General features: G+C 34.7%; 1 protein-coding gene across 1 annotated transcript in view; it reads right to left on the reverse strand.

Annotated features, from left to right (window-relative positions):
• Positions 1 to 22,753, reverse strand: part of LOC150082830 (uncharacterized) — a 148,627-nt gene that overhangs the window by 65,037 nt on the left and 60,837 nt on the right. Inside the window, exons 2-3 of the mRNA XM_090378293.1 lie at positions 16,155 to 16,286; positions 271 to 466 (exon numbers count right to left, since the gene is read on the reverse strand). Coding sequence (XP_090234419.1) covers positions 271 to 466; positions 16,155 to 16,286 — 328 coding nt within the window. The remainder of the gene's footprint in view (positions 1 to 270; positions 467 to 16,154; positions 16,287 to 22,753) is intronic.

Raw genomic sequence — 22,753 nt, forward strand, 5'->3', positions numbered from 1 at the left:
GTCTTCTGTCAACTTATTATTTTTTGATAATCCTTGCATAAATAACTGTCATTTCAAAACTTATCTTTGGGAAAAATGACCAATCATGACTTGGCACTAAACATGTTTTGAGAACTTAAGAAGATATTCTAATACAAATTTAAGGAATTGGTATTATGTGGAAAAATCATATAAAAACGAAAGTTAGTACCATCTAATTCATTCAAACAACTACACAATAAAAAATAATAAAGTGAATTCATTAAAACAGAAAATTTAACCTTACCTTACCTTCTACAGGAAGATTCTCCACTAAGCCTTCTGGGAGTGCTTCTTTTTTCCGAGGAGAACTCAGAGCTGATATGCACTCAGCTAACCTATCAATTTTTCTGATTGAAGTCATTACTCGTGGTCTTTCCAATCTACGATGAAGAGTTTCATAAAAATCAAGTGGTTCTTCATTTCCAGAATCTTCAGAATCACTTTTCTAAAAATTCAAATGAAATAAAATAATTTAAAATAATAAAATAAGAGAATATCAGAATTACAATTTGATGTGATTAACAATTACAGTATATTATTTTGATCAAAATACTTTTAGTAATGATATTACAGTCTAAGCTCTTTATAGCAATCCTCTTTTTAATATCCCACATGTTATAACATCCTATGTGGTTGATCCCAGCCAATTTCTTATTAACCTAATGCTATTTTATGAATAATCAATATAACACCATTCCAATATAACGACTGTTTTCTCACTCCCCTGGGTGGTGAGAAAACCATACAAAATGATTTAAAGTTTCTAAACTGGTCAGAAGATGACAATTGCCATAACTAGCAGGAAATTCTTCTGCTAGGTGGTAGTAGAATGTAGCCTGCTGAATAATATGCTGTTTATTTCAAAATGATTGGCTGTTTCACTCTGAAGTTGCTTCTTATTAAGGTTAGGTAAGATTTGCACGATCAAGATAATGACCAACTTGACAGAATGAAGAGTGTACATAAAAGTTCTGTTTCAAAATCTAGGAAAAAAAATGTTCCTGTTACACAGGTTTCTGTAAGTTTTAGAGAAGAAACAATGAGCAGAACTCAAATATCTGAGTAGTTTTTAAGTTCAAAAGTAATATGAATTAAAAAACTTATTCTTGAAATTGGGCATTTGCCATCTGTGATTTGGCTAATGAGGCAGAAATCTCATTTAACACATTCACTGCTATTATATTTGTGCGGGTTCCTTTCTATGTACCTTTAGTGTGACCTATATTTTTCTAGATTTTGATTTGATATACTTCTTCAGTATTTTTAGGAATTAAGTATCTTTTTCCACACAAAAGAAAAGTGTAATGTATTTGTGTCACTGGCACAGGGCATGAACTTGTTAAATGCATGTCCAATAACGTGCAATCAGCAAAGTAACAATTAGTTATAGTTTCTGCCTCCCCACTCAGTGTGATAAAGGTCTGGACTCAAATCCCGACAAGATAGTTTACGTTTTGTGGATGGGATTGTTGTTTTTTTTTTTTTTTTAACACCTACATAGCTGAATTATGTAGGCAGAGATACCACAGAACACATGCAAATTTACAGACACAAAACACTGATGCATGTAGTATGTAGCCTTAGTTGTTTTGGCAAAAATAAAAAAAAAAAAAATAACCATACAAACATTTTGAATAAAATCACCATGGTTTTTTTGTGCAAGAAAATATTTCTAGTTAATATCATCAGTTATATTACATTTTATCATGGGTCTTTATGGAAATCTGCAATGCAGTTGAAACAAAGCATTGGCTTTTCCAGACACTTCTCACAATAGTACATTGTATCTTTCCTTTTGCCAGACTGACTGCATGGCATGGCATGGATGACATCTTTTCCACATTATAGGTCCCTTTTTATGTAGTGGGAATTTCATAAGTGTGCACGAATGTTTTTCATCATTAAAACGATAGTAACTTGAGTAGTAAGGCATCCCTGACCTTGTGAGACCAGCTCTCTTATGATAGCAAGGTGAAAGGTCACATAAATTCATTGCTCTTCCAGAGTATTTATCGAAGAAATGAAAAGCATTCAGAACCATAATTTGAAAATTATGAATAACCAGTTTTTTGTACTAACAAACCATCTTTCTTTCACATGTATAGTAAGCCGTCATTTGGTCTTTACGATCTACTCCAGACATATATTTGTTATATTCAGTAATGGCTTTTGGCTTCATTTTTGTTTGGCGCCTCTTTTTTTCCAACTTTATCATTTCGTGCCTGAACTCAGTAGAAATTAGTAGAATGTCTCTCTCGACTTTCCATGCATATACTTTCACCCATTTTAGCTTAGCAGTTGAGACATTCTTTGGAATTTTTTTTTTTGTCAGCATGTAACATACCAGTACAGTAAATGTAGGCCTTGAGTAACTGTATTGCAAGAGCATAGGAATTGTAAAAACTATTCATATGCAAAGAATGTCCAACACAGTTTCTCATCCATAAGTTTCAAAACTATATTTGCAGCATGCCCTTTTCCTCCCAATTCACCTGATCCTCCTGTGTACTAAACACTTTGGTGCTAGACCATTTGTCTCAGCCAGAATGTACAGTTTTATGCCATATTGGTGTCTTTTATTTTGCATGTATTGTCTAGTGACAGCTGTTTTCCTGGATAATAAATTTTTAGCACTGTGCCATTTAGGTGGTCCAATAAAGGCCAGATTTTATAAAGACGGTTTTAGGCAAAGTGTAGGCATTATTACTAAAAATCTGTTTCTCCTCGTGAATGGCAAAAAGCACTTCGTTGCAAACAGTTGGTCTATTTTTCATTAATCTTGGATTTTTGGTGCACAAATTGTGCAGGTGTGAAAACTAGCTCATAAATAAATGCATGGAAAGATGTTAGCATGGAGGAGTTGAAAATTTTTCTTAGGATTAGTTATTCAGATGACATATTATAAAGAGCTGATTCAATGTCATCAGCTTCAACATACTGTCTATTCCTGTTCCTTTTCAGTCCTGATATGCCAGGCTGTAGATCCATTATAAGAATCCTATGGGGTAAAATTTTATAGGATAATACTTTTTACACAAAATTTTATTAGTAGACACACACTAAGGATGATGATGTTTTTTACAAACTAAAAAAATTAAAATTCAATAATCTTCAAAAATTTTTACCTTTTCTTCTTATGAAAATACTAAACTAAGCAAAATAACTTCAACATATGAAACTGTGAATCAAGTATACAGCTTTTATAGTGCTCTATAGACAGTGAGATTGATGCTATGCAAAATCCCAGCCATAATGCAAAGAACCCATGGTTCAGTGTACCAATATCGCTAAGTTGTTGATTTCGTGTGCCATTCCTTTTACAGTGCTCATTTATTGACTGCAACTAAATCGACACGTGTTAAGGAACAAGAATTGCAGTTTGTTTTGACACAAATTTGCATTCAGCAACAAATGGGTTAAACCATGCCAAAGTATTGTTATACAAAATTTGAACATGCATTGGCTTGTTGCAAATTTGTACCTTGTCTGCTGATTAACAAGCAAAAACAGAATTACATAAATATGTGGAAAAATCATCAGAAAACACTTCAGAAAGAATGACAATCCCCTTCTAAGGTAATTACAGGTAACAAATGGATAGGGAAAAATACAAAGTACAGGTATGACCTTAACCAATGGTCTACACAATGGGAGAGTCCAAAATCACTGTTCCCAGAAGTTCAGACAAATTCATTCCAGTGTGAAAAGCATGCCAATTGTGTTTTCAACAAGGATGGAATTGTGCATCAGGAATTCATCTTAGAATTAAACTGTGAATCAATTTCTTTAAATATTTTCTGTGACATCGGTGGGAAAATGTCATAATCAACAATTTTTTTCTTTTCCAAACTAAATCTTCACTGAAGAGCAAATCTGACAATGCCAGTGTGATCCAGGAACAACTGCCAACCATACAAGTTTAAAAGCCAAGACTTCTTCATATGCTTCCCACAATGGCAGAATTAGTAGATTATGTATCACATTTCAAGGTAACTTCAATAATGTCATTCATATTAAGTTCATCAGTCATACCAAATTTTAAGGAAATAAAGTTTTCTCATATACAAAATAAATAGAATAACTGGAGGAGAGAGGAAAACCCAAATGCCAGTGAGATGGTAGGTCTCCTTTAAGGCATCAAGTTATCAACAAATGAAGAACAGCCAGGCCTTGCATAACGCAAGTTCGATTAATGCATTTTTCAGTTACCACTATTTGAAAAAATTAAACCACTTTTCACGATACAAATTTCTGGTTAACGCGATCTTTTTTTTTTATGTTATAGTTGAAAAAAATTTGAATCACACACTAAGCTTACCACACGTTGGACGGACAATAAACAAGCATTTGCCCACTGCCCACCTCAGTGTGTTCCATCAACCATTGGAAACAGACGTGTTACTTGTTTATCTCCCACTAATAAAGTCACATGCAGGCTTGCATTTAAAAGTTAGAATTTTTAAATGCAAAAAAAAAATTTAATTTTTAAATGAACCAGATGAAATGTTACTGCAAACGGGATAATGGTAAAAGAACTAGATGAAATCTTTCGTATAGCAGAGAACCTCAAACAAAAAGGCTTGAGGCTCTCTGTGCTATTTATTTTGCCAGGGCCGAGAGAAGGTTGTTGTCAGTTATCGGAAATTGATTAATTAAAAAAAAAAAAAAGAAAGCCAACACTGTTCAAATATTTCTGTAACAAATAGTTTCTTCGTTGTGTATTTTATGCAAAAAGCATTTAATTCTATATTTTCATTATCTTTTTACATGGTATACAGTTAAAAAGTTATTTAAAAGATATTTTAAAATTCTTTATAGATATTCCTGAAGTCATGGACCAATTATAATTTTTCCTATTGATTATTATATTCGATTAACGCGTTTCCATTTTGAACGATGTGCTCGTGGGACGACTTGTTTGCGTTAATCGAGGCCAACCTGTATACAAAATGATGAAGAAATTTCAGAAGTGAAAAACTTAAACTTTGGAAAGACAGTGAGATTATATGTCTCCTTTACTGATACAAAGCTATCAACAAACTGAAATGAATTTTTAAGAAAAATAAAATAGTGAAATGTAGGTTGTATGCCATATATAAAGAATAAATGGAAATTACATGTGCAAAACATATCACTGCATTTGGCTGCCTATTTTATTATTTTCTAAATTATTTTCAGCTTGTAATATCATTAGATCAATATATCATTTTACCTCTGAAATTTCTTCCAGTCGTTTTGCATACTTCACTTATGATAACTTTATCAAGTGAGGGGTATATTTAGAAAAACCTTTTATTATACCTGTATATTTTTTATACCTTTCCTTTAGTTTGTTCAAAACCCTTTACCTTTGTATTAGTAGCTCTTTATACTCACATTACCTTAGCATTGTTCTCTGAAAATTGTTGTCTACCTTTGAGACAATAGCTCCCCTCAAAATACTAAGGCCCACAATACAACCTGACTGCTATGTATTCTCAATATGACCAGAAGATCCAAGGGCTGAAGGTTATTTGCTTTTCAAATATGTATATTGGGCAGAATTTTGTAAAGTTATCTGATTAACAATAGAGGCTGACAAAACAAAACAGAATAACAAAACATTTAATATACAAGGCTATATATACACAAAGGGGAATGATTCTTAACAAATTATCACTTTTTCTTCACCTTTAATTTCCAGTCTTATATTTTCGCTTTCTTTCATTCATTTAAAATTCTTTTAATCAATACTAACAATGTAACTTCAATTAATTATATGTAATTACAAGTAGCAATTTAAAAAACTTTCAAGCTTTCAGGACCTGCCATTTCACAATGCCTGTAATTTTTAATGAATATAGTTATCATTACAAATAGTAATTCTCCAACATAAAAATTTAATTCCTCTAAGTGTATGCACAAAATCTTGTCAATATACAATGCTCTCTAACTAATGGACTGCTTTCTAAATATATTTGACTCAATTTGCATTAACATATATTCAACTCAATTTGTATTAACATTTTCACAATACGAATAATGAAATTTACTTTCCAATTATCCTTAAAACATTTATTTCACCATCACTCTTTACCAGTTACTCTGTTACCCCTTTCTACTTGACTCTCTCTCATACATTTTTCCTCTCTCTCTCTCTCTCTCTCACAATAATTATACTAATCTAAAGTACACTTTTGCTTATCATTTCCCACATACAAACACTGGACAAAAAATTAGTCACTTGTGATATTTAGGGGATATAATAGATTGAACACACGTATTTTTTACACTCATTTACTTCCAGCACTGAAATTACAGTATAAAGTTAACCAGTTTCCTCTATTTACAGTGCTTTTATTGGGATGGTATGCAACGGTATGGCATAATAGCAAGTTTATTAACAGTGACGTGTGACATTTGGATGCAGTGCACTTTGAAATTTGTAATTTTCCATAAATTTTTTCCGCATTTACCTACTATTCAAATAAGCTTAAAATTATTTAACTAAATTTGCATTTTTTACTGTCTATTAAGATATTTTCTATATAAAACTGAATAACCATTTTTATAATTCTAAATTACTCAGTCAGACTTCTGTTTAACAAAGTCCTTTTATCGCGAATTATCACTGTCAAATTGAGTGAAGAAAATTTTCATATAGCGAACGGATTAGGAGAGAATTAACTCAGTATGCACTGTTTGCATTTCTGGCCTTCAGGCAATTTATGCAAATAGCACTGCTGCACGAATTAAGAGAGCTAAAGGGATTACCATTCTACAACTTAGTGGTACCTGGTAAAACCTATCCGACCACCTGTCCCACATACGGAGAAGTCGCACTAGTCAAGAGTGAGCAGATCAAGGTGAATTCCCAATGGGCTCTGGCCAACCTTCTACTGAAGTGGCGTCCAAACTTTTCCCGTACAGGGGCCATATTCAAAAAAATTCAAAGTTAGATTTCTTTAGTGTGTTACATTTTCCATATCTTGTTGCATGTAAAAGTAAAATTGATAATATTCAAAAATTTTATTAAGCACAATTCACAATTACATTTACTGAACAAAACATTTAATGAGAATTTTTTTGATAATTAACAAATTTTAAAATGCCGTTTTAGTTCACTTTCCTTGCGGTCCGTAGGTTGGACATCACTGTGAATCTATTGTAAGCGCTCCGTTCGAGAATTAGGAAAGTGATTTTCTTTTACCCCGACAAATAATCATCTATTGTTTCGTGGAAGTGCGTTATCAACAGTTTCCCCATCTCTGTTTACATGGTCACAGTGCCTGAATATCCGAATGACACTGACATTTTGGATAGTTTAAAAAAAAAAAAAAAAGAAAAGAAAACGGAAAAAAAATTTGAAATTTAAGAACTAGTGACAATACCGATGACAAGAGAAGGAAAATGAGTATAACAAAACGAGTATCCTTCTAAACATGAATTGTTGGCATTTGGTGAATATGAAGTTAGAAAATTGTCAATTAGGTTACAGTTAAATGAAAAAGATGAAATTTGTGGATACCTAATTGATAAGAAGGTTTCGGAAGAATTGAAGTATTTGATGAACGATCTAAGTATGATACCAATTTCAAGGAGTGAATGTCAATGAGGATTTTTCACAAATGAATCTGATTGCCAGCGCTTCGTTGATGACAAAAACAGTTTCTTCACTACTGTTTCTTAAAACTGTAGGCCCACCGCTGACCTGCTTCGATCCAGAAAAATATGTCAATTCATCGCTACTTCGGAATCGTCATTCAGCAAAAGACACAAAGAGGAAGAAAAGAAGTCGGCATAGGGTGTCGGATGAGAACTTAATAAAAATTTAGAATATTCTACATAAACTTTATTATGAAATTATTTTTACTCATTATTTTTTACTTATTTTTCTCACATTTTACTTATTTTTTAATATACTTGAATAATAAATTTATGCTGTGTTAATATATTTAAACTGTTAATATACTTAATTTGTTGTTGTTATTCTAAAAACATTACTACTAGAGTAACAATATCAGGAAAAAATATATATTTTACAGTACTTTTTGTATCCTTTTAATTTTCAATTTTTCCTAATAGCAAAGAATGAGTACCAGCATCTATTTTTTTTACAAAAAAGCACTGGGTATAACAGTTGTGACTGAAGATTCCACCATGAAAGACAGGGCACAGAAAAGATGTCAATAACTGGCAAAAAGGAGTGATAGCATTTGACAGGTCTAAAGTACCTCCTGTTAATGAAGTAGTTAAGGTTGTTGGTATTTCAGAAAGAACAGTAAAAATAGTTTTTAAGGAATGGTGTAAGTTGAAACCCACTACACTATTATTATGGGGGACTTCAATGCTACGGTTGGAAAAAGGCAAAACAGTGCAGAAAGAGGAACTATAGGAAATTTTGGAATTAGTGAAAGAAATAAGAGGAAAGACTTGTGGAATTTGCAGAATCTCAAGGACAGTCAGAAATGAACACTTTTTTCAAGAAAAGGGTGAACAGAAAGTGGACATGGAAGAGTCCAAATGGATTAACAACTAATGAAATAAACTTCATCCTCACTAACAGAAGATATATTGTGAATGATGTTACCGTCCTGAATAAGGTAAATGTTTGGAAGTGATCACAGAATGGTAAGATGTATACTTGATATAGATGTAGGAAAGGAAAGGAAAAAAACTGACTCGAGTAAATAATATAAAGGTCTTTGAGATAACAGAGGAGGAGAAAAAGCAGTATGTACTGGAACTTAAGAACAAGTTTGAGCTTCTGCAGACTGCTCACGACCAAGATATCGACGAGGAATACTACAACTTTCTGAAAGTGATAAAGCCCAAGAAACCTATAGGGAAAAAGAAATCCAAAGAAGAAAAAATTAGTCAAGAAACACTTGTCATGATGAACCGAAGACGACAAATGAAGAGCAAGAAAAGCACTGACAGGGAGAAAACTGAGTATACTGAGTTATGCAAAGCCATTAGAAAGAGACTCAGAGAGGACATAAGAAGATTTAACACAAGAAAAGTAGAACAAACATTAAGGGAAAACAAAGGATTTAAATCAGCAGCTATGAGCAGTAATACAGAAAGACAAATGATACTGAAACTGAAGAAAGCGATGGTGTACTTATAAACAGCAGAGAAGGCATAATTCAAATAGCAGAAGACTACTATAGAGAATTATACAAGGAGCAAGGGAATGATGCCAGCAGTGGGGAAGATGGATTGCAAAGTAGCAACACATACGACATACCCGATATTCTTCCTGATGAGGTACAACATGCATTGAAGAAAATGAAGAATCAGAAAGCCCCGGGAAAAGATGAAGTTACTGTAGAGTTGTTAAAATTGGGAGGAAGAGACATAACACAAAAACTGGCAAGGCTCTTCACAAATTGCATTAGAAAAGGTGTTGATGCCTAAGCAGTGGAATAATGCAATCATAGTTTTGCTGCTTAAGAAAGGAGATAACTCAGAAATTGGAAATCATAGACCAATTAGCTTGTTATCCCACATCTAAAAGTTGTTCACAAGGGTCATTACTAACAGATTAGAAAGAATACTTGATGAGAATCAACCGAAAGAGCAAGCTGGCTTTAGAACAGGATTCTCAACTATGGATCACCTTCACGTAATATCACAGCTAATGGAGAAAGCAAATGAATATTAAACATCATTATGCCTGGCATTTGTGGATTATGAAAAGGCATTTGACTCCATACAGCATAAGGCAATGTTTCGGGCACTGGAAAGACAAGGCATAGATACCACATATATTATGATTTTGAAGAAAATATATGAGAGTGCTACCTCCTTTATTAGACTAGACAAAGACAGTAGGAAATTTAAAATCGAGAAAGGAGTTCGACAAGGAGACACAATATCTCCGAAGCTGTTTACTGCTGCCCTTGAGGAAGCTTTCAGAAGATTAGACTGGTCGCAAAAAGGAGTCAATGTGAACGGAGAGTACCTAAACCATTTACGATTTGCAGATGACATTGTGGTCATAAGCCACAATCCCAAAGAATTACAGGAAAATCTTAATCAGTTATGCACAGTTAGTAAGGATTTTGGACTAAAGATGAATATGGCTAAAACAAAAGTAATAATGAACAAGTATGCAACAGAAAAGGAAATAATGATTGAAGGAGCAGTAATTGAAAAGGTGGAGTCATATACTTATCTGGGACAAGTTATTAGCTGTAATAATGATAAACGGCTGGAAGTCAAGAGAAGAATAAATTTTGGATGGATAGCATTCAGGAAATATAGTCACATACTGAAGAGCAATATCCCAGTTTGTCTGAAACGTAAAATAATGAACCAATATATACTCCCCACCATGACTTATGGAAGTGAAATTTGGGCACTCACCAAAAGAATGGAAGAGAAGCTGAGAACTACACAGTGAAGAATGGAACGAATTATATTGGGAATCAGACTGTTAGATAAGAAGAGAAACTCATGGATTAGGCAGCAAACTCAAGTAAAGGACATTCTTATCAAAACTAAAGAACTAAAATGGCCTTGGGCACGACACATAGCTCGAAGACATGATGACAGATGGACTAAGAAAATAACAGAATGGTACCCAAGAGGAGCTAGAAGAAAACCTGGAAGACAAAGGCGGAGATGGATAGATGAAATTCATGAGTTTTTGGGTAGTAAATGGAAGGCCAGTGCTCAAAACAGAAGGAACTGGAAAGTTGCTGGAGAGGCCTTCATCCTGCAGTGGATTGAAAATGGCTGATGATGAAGTTGAAATGAACTAGAAATCAGCAGCAAAATTGTGGTTAAAATTTTGTGCTGAGTGTTCATGATCAGTAATGAATATCACATATAGTAAATGAAAAAAAAATTTCAAAAAACAACTACTGAATACAGTTAACCAAGAGAATAGCTCCAGCATGGATATTTGGAGAAGGGTCTCCTGATAAAGATCAATGTTGACAGGCGTGCATAAAAAAGCCCAGATAATATGGGCTAAAAGGTATAACAATTGGACTGCTGATAATTGTAAAACTTTGATGTGGTCTGATGAATCCAAAATTTGCCTATAATCAAATGATGCTAGGCACCAAGTTCACAGAAGAAGCAATGAGACACTTCATCCAGACTATGTGCAAGGTGTTTTACAGTCTAGTCAGTGATACTTTGGGAATGTGTCAGCTATTATGAACTGGGTGTCCTACTTGAAATACTGACTAGGATGAATCAAGCTGGCTATAGAAAATTTCTGGATGATTGGTCATGCCTTTTGCTGAACATTTGAGGGACACTCAATTTTGATAATCCTGTATTCCAATGCCTGGTTCACATGGCCTATTCTGCTTTAAATTGACACTAGGGCATTTAAACTGGCCAGCCAAGTCACCAGATTTAAATCCTAAATAGAAGTGAAAACACAACAGCATCCATAAAACATGAATGAATTACTTGCTCAATTATTTTCAAAATGGTCCAATACTAACAAACTATTTAACAGGACTAGCTAAATATCTGCCAGCGAGAATTCATGAAGTGATTTGTGGTAAAGGAGGAGGAGGTACACATTGTTAATTGAAAAATTAACATAGATGATAAATTTTTTTTTGTCTGGTGTCTGCATATTTTTCATGATAACTGCAATATAAAAGACTTAGCAAACCAATAAAAGATATAATTTTCCTTATATTCACTTTCAAATACTGTACATTAAAACATTAGCCTATTCTCTTCTATAATTATATCAATTCTTTCACCATATTATGTAAATGATTGTTCTGAGAACTTAGTTTCTTTCTCTCTCTTGTTTCCTCCCCATATTGCATCTCTCTCTCTCTCTCTCTCTCTCTCTCTCTCTCTCTCTCTCTCTCTCTCTCTCTCTCTCTCTCTCATACAGCTTTCCCCCCCCCCCCATCTAGGTGTTTCCAAATTCTAGACTAATTGTGGAAATGATTCTCGTGACAATTTTAGTATTAGTAGTATAAAGTGATGCAATAAAGCAAGCTTATATGGCATCAGCAAAAAAAAAAAAAAAAAATCCCTTTCCACATCATCTGTCTGTCCCCTTCAACAGTTTGTTCCTTGAATCTGTTCAAACTATCCACTTCCAAAACAACAGATTGAAATGTTCTAATAATTAAGTGCATACTGGCTGCAGGAAAACTTCTGCACTTCTATTCACAGCTATCCTTCCTCAATTTGAACTGATTTTGAGTGGGTTTTTAACATAGCTGTATGGAGATCAACAGCTAGGTGGTAGATGACTCATCAACCAGTGCAATATCATCACTTTGTTTACTTAGAGGCTTGAAGAGCAAAGCTCCAGCAACTCTCCCCATCTCTTCTATATCATGCAATATGATTGATGTCTTTTGAGGTTATGATGAACATCATGGCGAGATCCAATCTTCCTTACATTTTAAGCTTACAGCTCTAAAATGGTATTCACAAGCCAGCTACCAGATAGTCCACAAGACCGAATCTAAGAGTAACTCTCCGGGAGACATTTGGATCAGCTAGAACAGTGATTCCTGAAGTGGGTACTACTGCCCCCTTGGGGACGACAGAAAACTCAAAGCACGGCTGGAAGGCAAGGGTGCGGTAGGGAACATTGGAAGGTAAGGAGACGCTACTCGAAAGGGCCAAAGAATACAAATCGATACCTCCTACGCATAAAGTTATGTGTCTGAAAAGCGGATTTTAAAGTAGAGCTGTTTGAAGTAGTTCAAATATTTTCCATTTTTCTGATTTAAAGAATTCTATTAACTTATTTAACTAATTTAATCACAACTAAATCAACAAATTTATTTTGAAACAAAAAGCTTACCATTAAACTTCACACAGCTCTACTGTGAAATCAGCTTTTCAAGCATACAACTTTATGTGTAGGAGGTATGTATCGAAATAGTGCTTCTTGCATTCGATGTAACATGGTGAGAAAACACGCAAATCACAACCGGACTAAACACACACGATGTGGCGAGCACTTGCACAGGTTCTGTCAAGTCCAGTGTTTTGTTCTTTGGGACTATTAAACAGGACTAAACACGCGTGATGTTAGTGCAATGCGATGAGTGATCGTGCACATTCTGGCAAGTCCAGTGCAGAGTACTATAAATATAATCTTTCCTGAGGCTAGCCTTCAACCAGTTGGTGCATGTCCACCAGGTTTGTATGCACAGACCTTGTGCTCTTTGATGCTGTGCATGTGCTATTGCTATTACTACTATACCCTTTTGTGGCATTCTCCACGTGGTGGTAGCAGCAATACATAGTGTGCTACATATTGTTATTCATTATTGGTATTATTACTCTACCCAGATACAGACATTTCGTAAGTACATTTTTTTCTTTCTTTGTAGAATTTTGGCATTAACTATTGGAGAAACTGATCAGTTCAATATGAAATTATTAGAGAAATTAGTTTATGTTGTTTGTTATTTTGGTTTTTAGGAGCATTAACAACTAAGGCCATATTGCTCCAGGGATATGCGGTGGTCATTCCCTGACCTTTCCACATCCTTTGTATTTGGTGGTCACGGGCTCGAACCCCGGTCTAATCAAGAAGCATGTGCGTCTTGATTAGACGCTAGAGAAATTAGTGGTTGTTTGTAAAACTGTCACTGGCATTAAGCGCAGCAATAGTGTTATCTTATTAAATAAATAATAATACATATATCTATAATAATATATTTTTACAGATATAACCAAAGAAGAAATGTAGGCAGTATAGTATCAAATATTTAAAATATGGTTTCATTCCGTCACCTGCAAACAAGCTATTATCAATGTGCCTGATTTGCCAAAAAGTGTTTTCCAATGAATCTATGAAACCTTCAAGATTAGGAGAGCACTTGAAAAAAATCCATGCTGACAAGACAAATAAAGATTTATCTTATTTTCAAGCACTTCGAGACCCATTTTTCAACCAGCCGACGTCAAGTATGTTTTCAAATGAATCAAGAAAATGATGGGTTAGCCGCCTCTTACAACATTTCATTACTGATTGCCAAATCTGGAAAGCCACATACTATTGGTGAAGAATTAATTCTACTAGTTGTTAGTGAGATTCTAAGTACCGGTTTTGCACAAGCCAGCGACTGACATAATCAAGGAAATTCCTTTGAGCAATACAGTAACAACAACGAATTGATGAAATGGGCAAGGATGTGGAAGACACATTATGCAATTTTTTGAGAACTACCCAATTTTCATTACAACTGGATGAATCAACTCTAACAAGAAATGAAGCCTTACTGTTAGCTTACATTCGGTTTATAAAAGAAGAAAAATTAACTCAAGAGTTATTATTTGCCAGACATTTGGTAATAGATACTAAAGGAGAGTCAATATTTCTTGTTGTGGAAGAGTTTTTCAAAGAAAAGGAGATTCCTCTTACAAATATAAAGACAGTTGCAACTGATGGAGCTCAGTCGATGGTGGGCTGCCATCGTGAATTCATTGCACACTTAAAAAAGTTGGTGTCGAATGTAATAGCGGTGCATTGCATGATTCATCGGCAACATTTGCTTGCAAAAAAAAAAAACAGTGATCGCTTGCAATGCTCATTGCAATACGTCATTACAGCAATTAACAAAATCAGAAACAATTCCATCAATGACAGATTATTCAGCCAGTTGTGCATACAAAACAATGAAGAATTTAATAGTTTGCTACCCCATACTACAGAAAAGTTGAGCAGATCAACTGAGAGGTGGCAATTGAAGTTTAACATTGACAAATGTAAAGTACTGCATATGGGAAGCAGTAACCCCAGAATAACGCATCAACTGTGTGGTACTACACTGACAGTAGTAGAGAGTGAAAAGGACCTTTGTGTAATTGTGCAGGCAGATGTGAAGTTTTCTGAGCAGTGCAGATGGTCTGCAAGAGTAGCTCATGGTGTCTTGTCAATGATATACAGGAATTTTTCTAGCAGGGATAAGGAGGTGATTATCCCCTTGTATAAGGCAATGGTCACGCCACATCTTGAGTACTGTATACAGGTCTGGAGGCCTCATTTTAAGAAGGGTGTAGAGCTCATTTTAAGAAGGGTGTTGGAATGAATACAGAGAAGGGCAACAAGATTAGTGAATGGAACAAAGGGTTGCTCTTATGAAGAAAGGCTTAAGTTTTGCAAATTACAGTGTCTGGAGAATAGGTACGTGCGAGGTGATCTGATTGAGGTGTATAACGCCTTGAATGGTTTGAGCATGCTCAATGCGCATGGGACCCTTCCTCTTGCTCAGAATAATCGCCTGAGTGGGCATAAATTCAAATTGAAAAAAGACAGTTGTAGGACAGATGTGCGGAAGTTTGCCTTTAGCCAGTGGGTGGTTGATTGCTGGAAGAAATTTCCATTTGTTGTTGTTGTAGAAGTTGATAGCTTAAACAGATTCAAGGCAGAACTAGACAAACATTTGGAGCGAGTGGATGGTTGAAATGGAAGGGGGGGGGGGTGTTTTTTTTTTTTTTTTTTTGGCTGATGCTATATAAGCTTGCTTTCTTGTATCATGTGCCCTTGCTAATGCCTCCCATAAATACATATAATAAATAGGATATTCTATTGGTATATAATTAGTGTGGAATCAGTTTGAACATTCATGCCAAATTAAATACAGTAGATTTCAAGTAACCCAAAATAGTATTGCTTATATGTATATCTATATAAATGCCATCTGGTATTAAGATACACCCATATTGCTTACAGTGATATATATATAATACATACAGTTACATGATTTTAACTTAACCCATTGGTAGTTCTGTGAAATCATTATAAAATATCGCTAACTTTGTAGCATATTTTCATTCTATACAATGGTTGTTGTTGTTATTGTTGTTATTTGGTTTTTAGGAGCATTAGCAACTAAGGCCATATTGCTCCGGGAATATGCGGTGGTCATTCCCTGACCTTTCCGCATCCTCTGTATTTGGTGGTGATGGGCTCAAACCCCGGTCTAATCAAGAAGCGTGTGGTGCTACGCACTGCTGCTCCTTCCCACCTGGCTACGGAGGTGCCTCTATACAATTGAGATTTTAAATTTTTAGAAGAAAAACTTATTTCTTAAATTTTTAACAGAGAGATTAACAAACACTTTGAATATAATTAAAGGAAACTTGGAAGACATAAATAAAAGCAAAATTAAATTAAATTAAATCCATTTACTTACTTCTTGAAAGAGTAAAGGAGGTTCATCAGGATGATTAATGTCATCAGGAAATAAGAATGCATGACAAGTACCACACAGTGGCTGACCAAAGTTTGGACCATAAAATCCACAACATGTATAACACATCTTATGCTACAAAAAAGAAAAAAAAGAAAAAAAAAAAAGTTATAAAATACAAGCTAGAGTGCAGTCGTTTGTATTTAAAAAAATAAAAAAGAGTAATGATAAAGTGCGTAATAAAACAAGAAACAAAATATATATATGAGGGGTCTAGAGGCAAAACTCACCAAGTCAATTTCTTTTGTAGTAATTGAGTTATGAGTGCCACATGAAGCTTTTGTTAAAATCTATCAATCATTACTTGTAAAAGCTGAAAATTCATCAAGTTCACTATAAAATCTAATGTAAATCTCAGCTTAAATGCAAAACTCTCCAAGTCCTACACTAGTTGATGTTCAAAAGTTATCAAGTCCTCCATTACAAAAGAAATGGACTTGGCAAGTTTTGCATCTAGAACCCCCTCACAATGTATTTTTTTTCTTCTTCTTTTTTTTTTTTTTGGTAAATTTATTACAGAAGCAGAGAGAAAACTAAGAATGTGTCAATAGTTAGCTCTGTGGGCTAGCATTGATAATTTCACTATACATACATATATTTTATCTTATTCCTGTTTAATATTTTAATCAATTTTCCTAACTATATGTAACAGGTTCATCATGTTAAGTTAAAAGGAAATTTGTAAAAGCAGGCAGTTGGTAGTTTAAAAAAAAAAAAAATCATTTAGAAAAAAGGAGTCCACAACACAGAAATGCATGCACAATGAAGTTCTTGACTGATTGACAGAGCAAGTTACCAGAGTGTTCTCAGTTTACCCCTGACGGAGTCTACTAGTTTCAGAATATGATTTCATGCAATTTAGTAGCTATATGCTATTATGCTTACTCTCAGTTAGCACCTTTTGTACAAATTAGCCTGAAAAATTATGTTTTAACATTCCACTTTGAAAGGACTGAGGCAAATGGCAATGAAACATGGGTAATCAAATATTATCACAATTTTGGCAACCTTTTGTATTAACACCATACTTAGATTATACTATGAAGCTTGAAAAAGTCAACCAAGGCTGTATTGTCTCTCTACATGTAAAATTAAGTTTGACAACAATAATACTAAATTTTAAAGAAATAAATAAAGTTTATCTATATATAAAGTAAACAGAATGACTAAGAATTTTCAGAGGTGAAATTTATTTTACATTATATTGTAGTTTCAGTATTTATTAAAGAAAACATTACATATCTATATATACAACAAAAACATTGCTAGTAAACAAAACATTTCAATCTGGGATTGTAAAATCTGCTATTAATATCGTGTGCTACATCTGATAGCTTAGAATACATTCTCCAGGCCTAACACAACATATATGTTAGACCTGGATGACGGCTGTAATAAAATATCAGCATAGCAACTTAGTTCTATTTATTTACTAGAAACTGTGGTATTAATTATTAAAATGGCATAATGATGCAAGGGAGTGAACTTACTCTGCATCTGGGGGGGGGGTGAAAGATTTCCCTTTCATATTACTTCTGTCATCAAAATATGCCTATCCAATTCCTCTTAGAAATTTGCTAAACCCTTCGTCTTGTCCACCTCTGCAGGCAACTCAACAACACCAGTATTCCATTACATGTTGTCCAAAGGAAGACATAAGATCTAGTCTACTATAACTCCTTAACATTTCATAGTTGTGCCCTCACTTGCCAATGAGAATATTCCCTCTCCCATTGATTTTACTAATTCCCTCAATGACTTGCACACTTCAGTTAATTCTTACCCCTCCTGAAGTGTCTAGTTACAAAGCTCTGAAGCCAGTATCTTCTCTATATCCACAGCAGCTAATGTGCCAATAAACAACCATACCATACCCCACAACATCTTCTGAGCTGTTCCTCATATGGATAATGCTTAGTACCCTTCATCAATCTATTGGCCTTTCTTTGCACCTTCTCTAGAAGTTCTATATCTCTCTTTTTAGATCAAGCATACAGACTTGGATGCAATATTCCAAGTGTAGTCTCACAATTGCATTACAGAGAAGAATAATTTTCCCCTACTATCTAAAAATTCTGATAAATCATAGATAGAATATCATATGCCCTTCTCGTCACTTGTTTATACTGCACATTGAGCACCATGTCTTTCTGTATTGTAATCCAAGTCTTTTTCATCCCAAACATCCTTTAATTCCTCTCCCTCTAAGCCAGCGTGCCACGAGTATGCTTCAAGTTTGCCACAGAAAATGCAAATTGAAAAAAAAAAAAAAAAAAAAGTTAATAAATCGAAGTTTTATAATAAAAGTCAATTTAAACAAAAAATTTGTTTATTTATGTTGTGGCAATCCTAGTGCCTTCTGGTGGTCAATGTGGCATCACCTTTTCATTCCTAGTACTAGATCTGTTCACTGATACTACACAAATAATAAGTGTATTATTAAATATACCCAACAGAAACAATTTCCCCTTTTTTGAATATATGAGTATAGCAGTGAATGTACTGTGTAGTGTGCTATAAAATTTTAGCATCTGTAAAAGTGTGCAGCAACAAAAACAGGTTGAGAAACACTGCTCTAAGCTATAAACCACTTGTGAGTTTCTATCCCTCGAGTTTAATACCATTCAGTAGTGTTAAACTTTAGCTGTCGTTTTTAAGATCACTCACAAATGGTCCAAAATCCTTTTAAATCAACATAATATGGTTCTGATTATTAACCACTTTCCCAACCTTTAGGTTATCAACTAACTCTGGCAACTTCCCTTGTACTTTCTCATCATATCACTTAAGAAAATAAAAAACAAGAGGTCTGAACACTGATCCTTGAAGGATCCTACTTGCTGCCCAGTCCACTCCAAAAAATATCCACTTATGACTGCCTTCTGTCTCCTGTCCTTTAACCAACCCTAATCTACTAAAAGACCTTCCCATTATTCTATGCTGTTCCAATTTATACAGCAACCTCTCAGTGGAACCAGTAAGAAAAGCCTTATTAAAGCCCAATTATATAATGCCAAGGTTGTTTTTGCATTCTGTTGCTTTACAACCTTGTCATAGTGATTTCAAGGTTTCACAAGAAAGGTCTCCCCTTCACATAACCATGCTGAGACTCATTAGGATACCATTCTTGCTAAGATGGTCTGGTACAGCATCTGTAACCATAATTCCAAAATCCTACCTACCCCAGAAGTCAAGATAACTTGCCTATAATGACCCATCACTTTTACTTCCATTATGGCTTGGGAAGACATGCAAATCTCTAGTCCAATACTTCAGAGAATAATCCCTGAATCTGAGTAAAAAAAGCATAGTAAATTCGATAGTCCCCTTACAAGATTAAAGAGTTCATTAACTTTACTAACTGTTGGATGCATCACCTGCTGCATTTTTCAGTATAATGGACTACATATCATCTGCCCCAAATACTTCCTATAATGCATCAGTATCAAATAGCACATAGTAATAGCTCCAATTAATCTCCAAACAATCAATCTGGTGTTTCAAGAGTCCACTGTAATCTCCCTTGCTGTAATTAAAGTCCTGACCTTTTCCTTTGATCACCAAAATTTCTTTGGTGATAAAAGGAAAAGATTAGGACTAAACTTTTTACTACCCATTTTATGATGTTATGTTCACACCTTGCTATCAGTTACTGAACTATCACATTTTTAATACAATTTGGATATACAGCAAGAATTTGGTGAAGGCTATTCACCCCTCTTTGTGCTTTCTCTGAAGTGTTGAAATAAACAGGAGTCATCTAGATGATTCATAATATGAAAGTTGGGACACTTTTACCCTATTCCTACAGTCTGTAGAGTTAATCACCCTTTTCCTGTATACTACCATTCTGATATGGTCCTATACACACATAGGAAAATGTTAGAAAAAATATGTGGAATGAAAACAGCTGGATAAAACTGACAAGTCACAGGTTGATACATCTTGTTGAATCCATCAGTTAAGCTTCTATTACATGAATCTCATAACTTTAATTTTCCTTTTATATATATATATATATATATATATATATATAAAAGGAAACTCTCGATTTTCTGGGATAGAGAGTAAAAAAAATATTCCCGGATAATCGATTTCCCGGTTAATACAAAAATACAGTAAGTCCCTGACACACGTAAGAGATACGTTCCAGGACTTCTTACGTAAGTCGAGTTTCATGTAACTTGGGAATGACTAATAAAATATTGCTACTATATCCCCGATCTGTAAAAATTACAAAAACCCCATAATATCCTCAGAAGAATGAAGAAAAATAGTTATATATTTTTAATTAGTTCAATTAATTAAACACTATCTGGGGAAAGCGGTGAAGCAGCCTGAGTGACACATAAGAAAAGAAAACATAAAAGGAAGGGAAAAAACGCACATTATTGAACTGTAAAAACTGATATGTATTTCGTAGCCTTGGTTATTATTATAGTTGACCTTCATTGGTGCCGACCGCTTCTCGTATTGTCTTTCTCCTTTATTGTGGTCACCGTTGCCACTGACAAATCTGAATTCCGCACAATACATGTTATTAATGTTTGACCATTTTCATACATCCTTATTATTTTAATTTTCTGATCCAACTCTATTGCTTTCCTTTTCTTGATAGATTTACTAGTACCACTGTCACTTATTCTCTTAGTCGGCACCATGATAACGGTCAAAATGAAAATTTTCTGTAAAGAACTTCACAGGGTTAAGGCAAAAACTCACTATTATCACTCCACGTGAGCTCACATTTTACTAAAGCACATTTCTGGAGGTCATTGCCATAAAACAATAAAAACAATTTGCCCTTTCTGGTTTATTGGGCTTTTCTGTTAGTGCAATTAATTATAAAAGGGTAGTAAACTCGATCTTATTATATTTGCAATAATACCAATAGCTGGAATTCTGTGGGTTTTTTATTATAATGAAATGGGTGTCCCCTTCACTGAAATCTTCAGTCATATAAAAAAAAATATAAATAACAAAACGTAAGTCAAGGATTTACTGTATCGAAAAATGTTCAGCAGCCTATGTAAAAAAAGCATGGCAATAGATAAAAAATGAAAAAGTTTACCACACACTACCCATGTGTCCAATACGATGCTTCCTTTTATTTTTTACAATGTCGTGTATGGTTTGGTCACCAACATTATAATGGTTCCTTAGAGATTTAACAGATGCACCATTTTCAAACGTTTGAATAATTTCAAGTTTTTGTTTAATTGAAAAAGCACAACTCTTGCATTTGCCCATCATTTTCGCGATTTCTAAACAAAAAAAAATCCAACATTCCTGACATACATAACGAAACAAAATTTGTCCTTTTGCAGTACAACAGAACACAACAATCGACACTATGCACTAAGACAAACTAAACATTTGGGGTTTTTTTTTTTTTTTTTTAGTGGTGGGTGTGAAGACGGCAGGAGCAAGATAGGTACACTAATCTCCCAATGACAACTTATAACGGCGCTTCTTGTCATTTATTTACTTACAACTTGCAAAACAACTGTTTATACCTATTCTATTTATTACTTGAATTTCATGATTTCTGGTTAATTTTATTAATTTTTTCCCTTTAATTTTGGAATCGTGAAGTCTCCCAGTAAATTGAGAGTCTGTTGTATACATACAGTGGATTCCATTTATTTGGGCCACTGGTTAATCGGGGCAGCAATTTATTTGGGACAAATCTTAAAAAATAGAAACCAAACGAGAAAATAGTCAGGGCTGTACTTCGCCTAATTGGGACAGCATGCTGTTTAATCGGGGCAGGAGACCGTAGCACTGGAGATTACCCTACGATTGTCTCCGACGGTACCACGTGGTTCGGTCGATATTCTGGAGGCCACAACCATAAAACAATTTTATGCCACGCAGTTGAGATGCCACGCAGATCGGAGTTGTTGTCCCAACACAAACCACAAATGCTCGATGGGATTGATGTCTGGGGAATTTGGAGGCCAGGATACCTGGAAGTTTTCCTCATTTTCCCTGAACCAGTCTCAAACAATCCAGGCAGTGTGGCATGGTGCATTATCCTGATGAAAGACAGCACCATCAGAGGGAAAGACCATTGCCATGAAAGGGTGTACCTGGTCAGCAATCATGTTTAGGTAGGTGGTAGATATCAGAGTGTCCAGCACATGGATGACTGAACTCAGGGTATCCCAGCAGATCTAACCGTGGGGGCTCACATCTGGTGAGTATGGTCTTGGCACACCCAGTGTCCTGAGCTGGATATCATCATCCTCGTTCTTGATGATTCCTTTCTACTTTTGACTCTCTCTCTCTCTCTCTCTCTCTCTCTCTCTCTCTCTCTCTCTCTCTCTCTCTCTCTCTCTCTCTCTCTCTCTCTCTCTCTCTCAGGGTAACTCGGGAATTTTTTTTTTTTGCTGGTGCAGCATAAGCTTCAGGCTTCCTTGCACCATATGGCTAATAATAACAATAATAATAACATCACCCAAAGCATGAAATTGCCACCACCGGCTTGTTTTTGTCCCACGGTGCATCCAGACACCATCACTTCCCCAGGTAAAGGACAC

This window comes from Mastigoproctus giganteus, chromosome 7, assembly GCF_048544385.1.
Source record: "Mastigoproctus giganteus isolate SK-2022 chromosome 7, ASM4854438v1, whole genome shotgun sequence".
Classification (NCBI taxonomy): domain Eukaryota; kingdom Metazoa; phylum Arthropoda; class Arachnida; order Uropygi; family Thelyphonidae; genus Mastigoproctus; species Mastigoproctus giganteus.